The sequence below is a fragment of the Notolepis coatsorum genome, assembly GCF_963971535.1.
Source record: "Notolepis coatsorum genome assembly, chromosome: 11".
Taxonomy (NCBI): Eukaryota; Metazoa; Chordata; class Actinopteri; order Aulopiformes; family Paralepididae; genus Notolepis; species Notolepis coatsorum.
In genome coordinates this window covers 1,214,725-1,220,407 of record NC_140175.1, presented here as the reverse complement: position 1 = coordinate 1,220,407, position 5,683 = coordinate 1,214,725, and the positions used below count along the sequence as shown (strand labels likewise).

Genomic DNA, 5,683 nt, shown 5'->3' with positions numbered 1-5,683 from the left:
CAAACTGCGGCTACGAAAAAAATCACGCGTCTGATGATCCTCCACCTGACTGTCACGTGACACCGACTCACACTTCCGGTACTGCGTGGAGGAAAAAAGAAAAGAAGAAAAGTTAAGTTTGGTGTAAATCTGAGTAAAGTTGACGAGTTCATCGCCTCGCAGTCAACTCCTCCTGCAGCGGTTTACTGAACAGAAACAGAGACAGTAGCGCTTCGTCCTCGCACACTTTATTATTATTATTATCATTATTATTATCATTATTATTATTATTCTACATCTTGCTCCTGAATGCTGAGCAGCATGTCGAGCAGCGCCGTGGTGTCCTACAGCGAGCAGCCGGGGGGAGACGTGGAGCTGGGGCAGGAGAGCACCCCCACCACCGGGAGCGGGAGCGGGAGCGGGAGCGGGGGGGCCGCCTTCGGACTCTTCAGCACCGACTTCAAAAAGTAAGCATCGTCCTCCTCCCTTTTCTAACAACAACAACAACAACCTCAAACTACTTCATGCAGCTAAATGTAACCTAGCTAACAGCAACCCTTTCACTGTGACACTACAGAAGGTTAGCCCTTTCACTGTGACAATACAGAAGGTTAGCCCTGTCACTGTGACAATACAGAAGGTTAGCCCTTTCACTGTGACAATACAGAAGGTTAACCCTGTCACTGTGACACTACAGAAGGTTAGCCCTTTCACTGTGACACTACAGAAGGTTAACCCTTTCACTGTGACAATACAGAAGGTTAACCCTGTCACTGTGACACTACAGAAGGTTAGCCCTTTCACTGTGACAATACAGAAGGTTAGCCCTGTCACTGTGACAATACAGAAGGTTAACCCTGTCACTGTGACAATACAGAAGGTTAGCCCTTTCACTGTGACACTACAGAAGGTTAGCCCTTTCACTGTGACACTACAGAAGGTTAGCCCTTTCACTGTGACACTACAGAAGGTTAACCCTGTCACTGTTACAATACAGAAGGTTAGCCCTTTCACTGTGACAATACAGAAGGTTAACCCTTTCACTGTGACTATACAGAAGGTTAGCCCTGTCACTGTGACACTACAGAAGGTTAGCCCTGTCACTGTGACACTACAGAAGGTTAGCCCTTTCACTGTGACAATACAGAAGGTTAGCCCTTTCACTGTGACACTACAGAAGGTTAACCCTTTCACTGTGACACTACAGAAGGTTAGCCCTTTCACTGTGACAATACAGAAGGTTAACCCTGTCACTGTGACAATACAGAAGGTTAGCCCTGTCACTGTGACAATACAGAAGGTTAGCCCTGTCACTGTGACACTACAGAAGGTTAACCCTTTCACTGTGACACTACAGAAGGTTAGCCCTTTCACTGTGACAATACAGAAGGTTAACCCTGTCACTGTGACAATACAGAAGGTTAGCCCTTTCACTGTGACACTACAGAAGGTTAACCCTTTCACTGTGACAATACAGAAGGTTAGCCCTTTCACTGTGACAATACAGAAGGTTAACCCTGTCACTGTGACAATACAGAAGGTTAGCCCTGTCACTGTGACAATACAGAAGGTTAGCCCTGTCACTGTGACACTACAGAAGGTTAACCCTTTCACTGTGACACTACAGAAGGTTAGCCCTTTCACTGTGACAATACAGAAGGTTAACCCTGTCACTGTGACAATACAGAAGGTTAGCCCTTTCACTGTGACAATACAGAAGGTTAACCCTGTCACTGTGACAATACAGAAGGTTAGCCCTTTCACTGTGACAATACAGAAGGTTAACCCTGTTGCTGTGACAATACAGAAGGTTAGCCCTGTCACTGTGCCAATACAGAAGGTTAGCCCTTTCACTGTGACACTACAGAAGGTTAACCCTGTCACTGTGACACTACAGAAGGTTAACCCTGTCACTGTGACAACTACAGAAGGTTAACCCTGTTGCTGTGACAATACAGAAAGTTAACCCTGTCACTGTGACAATACAGAAGGTTAGCCCTGTCACTGTGACACTACAGAAGGTTAACCCTGTCACTGTGACAATACAGAAGGTTAGCCCTGTCACTGTGACAATACAGAAGGTTAACCCTTTCACTGTGACACTACAGAAGGTTAACCCTTTCACTGTGACAATACAGAAGGTTAGCCCTTTCACTGTGACACTACAGAAGGTTAACCCTTTCACTGTGACAATACAGAAGGTTAACCCTTTACTATCACACAACCGACGGCGATGCTCCATCATTAGCCGCGGAGCTAATGATGATAATGATGGAGCATCGCCGTCGGTTGTGTGATAGTAAAGGGCTAACCTTCTGTCATGTGGCAGTGAAAGGGTTAACCTTCTGTCGTGTGGCAGTGAAAGGGTTAAGTAAATAAATCAAATGTGCGATAATAATAAAAAATAAACACCTGCTTTTACGTTTCCCACCAGTAGACTAGGCCTTTATGATGAATTGAAAACGGGGGACCCTGATGTAAACAAGACGAAAGTCTTTCTCTGGTCTGCATCCCCTTAACAATTGTGTGTATTGAGCCGTACTGTATTGTACCCATTCTGCAATCTGTTAATAAAGTTTTCAATCAATCCTTAACAATACCATTATGTCAAGAAACGTAGATGCATTTCATAGAAGCTCAATTGTTCTGCATATATCGGTCTGTTATCGCCCTCAATGTGTTTTTGTGTTGGATTTGTTCTGTTCACATCACTGTGTCATTATGATGCTGCTGTCGGGGTCCCAGGTGTGTTTACCTGCTGTCGGGGTCCCAGGTGTGTTTACCTGCTGTCGGGGTCCCAGGTGTGTTTACCTGCTGTCGGGGTCCCAGGTGTGTTTACCTGGTGAACACTGTCGGGGTCCCAGGTGTGTTTACCTGCTGTCGGGGTCCCAGGTGTGTTTACCTGCTGTCGGGGTCCCAGGTGTGTTTACCTGCTGTCGGGGTCCCAGGTGTGTTTACCTGCTGTCGGGGTCCCAGGTGTGTTTACCTGCTGTCGGGGTCCCAGGTGTGTTTACCTGCTGTCGGGGTCCCAGGTGTGTTTACCTGCTGTCGGGGTCCCAGGTGTGTTTACCTGCTGTCGGGGTCCCAGGTGTGTTTACCTGCTGTCAGGGTCCCAGGTGTGTTTACCTGCTGTCGGGGTCCCAGGTGTGTTTACCTGCTGTCAGGGTCCCAGGTGTGTTTACCTGCTGTCAGGGTCCCAGGTGTGTTTACCTGCTGTCGGGGTCCCAGGTGTGTTTACCTGCTGTCGGGGTCCCAGGTGTGTTTACCTGGTGAACACTGTCGGGGTCCCAGGTGTGTTTACCTGCTGAACACTGTCAGGGTCCCAGGTGTGTACCTGGTGAACACTGTCAGGGTCCCAGGTGTGTTTACCTGGTGAACACTGTCAGGGTCCCAGGTGTGTTTACCTGGTGAACACTGTCAGGGTCCCAGGTGTGTTTACCTGCTGAACACTGTCGGGGTCCCAGGTGTGTTTACCTGGTGAACACTGTCGGGGTCCCAGGTGTGTTTACCTGGTGAACACTGTCGGGGTCCCAGGTGTGTTTACCTGGTGAACACTGTCGGGTCCCAGGTGTGTTTACCTGGTGAACACTGTCAGGGTCCCAGGTGTGTTTACCTGCTGAACACTGTCAGGGTCCCAGGTGTGTTTACCTGGTGAACACTGTCGGGGTCCCAGGTGTGTTTACCTGGTGAACACTGTCGGGGTCCCAGGTGTGTTTACCTGGTGAACACTGTCGGGGTCCCAGGTGTGTTTACCTGGTGAACACTGTCGGGGTCCCAGGTGTGTTTACCTGGTGAACACTGTCGGGGTCCCAGGTGTGTTTACCTGGTGAACACTGTCGGGGTCCCAGGTGTGTTTACCTGCTGAACACTGTCAGGGTCCCAGGTGTGTTTACCTGCTGAACACTGTCGGGGTCCCAGGTGTGTTTACCTGGTGAACACTGTCGGGGTCCCAGGTGTGTTTACCTGGTGAACACTGTCGGGGTCCCAGGTGTGTTTACCTGGTGAACACTGTCGGGGTCCCAGGTGTGTTTACCTGGTGAACACTGTCAGGGTCCCAGGTGTGTTTACCTGCTGAACACTGTCGGGGTCCCAGGTGTGTTTACCTGCTGAACACTGTCGGGGTCCCAGGTGTGTTTACCTGGTGAACACTGTCGGGGTCCCAGGTGTGTTTACCTGGTGAACACTGTCGGGGTCCCAGGTGTGTTTACCTGGTGAACACTGTCACAACAAGAAGAAGGAGAGAAACAGACCTGCTTGTCTTGTGACCTAAAGTGTTTTACTTTTATGCCATAAAAGTTTGTCCAAGATACATTTCAATCATCACTTCTTTCCGGCTGCATGAGGGGCTAGCAGGCAGGCAGGCAACATGTTTGGGGTAGTGACGGGTCCCTTTGCCTGTTTCTACTTCCAGTCCCCTTCCACTAGATGGTAGTCAGTCACTAGTGAATCCATGCTCTCTGGGTCTTCAGGTTTAACCCTAACCCTTCCACTAGATGGTAGTCAGTCACTAGTGAATCCATGCTCTCTGGGTCTAGGTTTAACCCTAACCCTTCCACTAGATGGTAGTCAGTCACTAGTGAATCCATGCTCTCTGGGTCTTCAGGTTTAACCCTAACCCTTCCACTAGATGGTGGTCAGTCACTAGTGAATCCATGCTCTCTGGGTCTTCAGGTTTAACCCTAACCCTTCCACTAGATGGTAGTCAGTCACTAGTGAATCCATGCTCTCTGGGTCTTCAGGTTTAACCCTAACCCTTCCACTAGATGGTAGTCAGTCACTAGTGAATCCATGCTCTCTGGGTCTTCAGGTTTAACCCTAACCCTTCCACTAGATGGTAGTCAGTCACTAGTGAATCCATGCTCTCTGGGTCTTCAGGTTTAACCCTAACCCTTCCACTAGATGGTAGTCAGTCACTAGTGAATCCATGCTCTCTGGGTCTTCAGGTTTAACCCTAACCCTTCCACTAGATGGTAGTCAGTCACTAGTGAATCCATGCTCTCTGGGTCTTCAGGTTTAACCCTAACCCTTCCACTAGATGGTAGTCAGTCACTAGTGAATCCATGCTCTCTGGGTCTTCAGGTTTAACCCTAACCCTTCCACTAGATGGTAGTCAGTCACTAGTGAATCCATGCTCTCTGGGTCTTCAGGTTTAACCCTAACCCTTCCACTAGATGGTGGTCAGTCACTAGTGAATCCATGCTCTCTGGGTCTTCAGGTTTAACCCTAACCCTTCCACTAGATGGTGGTCACTGGTCAGTCACTAGTGAATCCATGCTCTCTGGGTCTTCAGGTTTAACCCTAACCCTTCCACTAGATGGTAGTCAGTCACTAGTGAATCCATGCTCTGGGTCTTCAGGTTTAACCCTAACCCTTCCACTAGATGGTGGTCAGTCACTAGTGAGTCCATGCTCTCTGGGTCTTCAGGTTTAACCCTAACCCTTCCACTAGATGGTGGTCAGTCACTAGTGAATCCATGCTCTGGGTCTTCAGGTTTCACTGCTCTGTGTTTCCTAAAGCCGAGTGGCTCCAATGAACGTTGCTCTCTGAGGGCTAACGGACCACAGACCCAGCAGTGACCCCTAGTGGTGTGTTTCAGAACAGGGCTAACGGACCACAGATCCAGTGACCTAGACCAGGGGTTCCCAAACTTTTCAGGCCAGGACCCAGAAAATAAGGCGTCAGAGAGCCGCGGCCCAATGCACAT

At 49.1% G+C, this 5,683-nt stretch overlaps 1 protein-coding gene across 1 annotated transcript in view; it reads right to left on the bottom strand.

Moving 5' to 3' along the window:
- LOC311236461 (secretory carrier-associated membrane protein 1-like) overlaps window positions 1-302 on the bottom strand; it is a gene marked incomplete at its 5' end in the record, with an annotated part of 38,794 nt that extends 38,492 nt beyond the window's left edge. The window contains one exon of the mRNA XM_084324142.1: window positions 276-302. Within this exon, the coding sequence (XP_084180268.1) occupies window positions 276-302 (27 nt within the window). The remainder of the gene's footprint in view (window positions 1-275) is intronic.
- Between the last annotated feature and the right edge of the window lie 5,381 nt (window positions 303-5,683).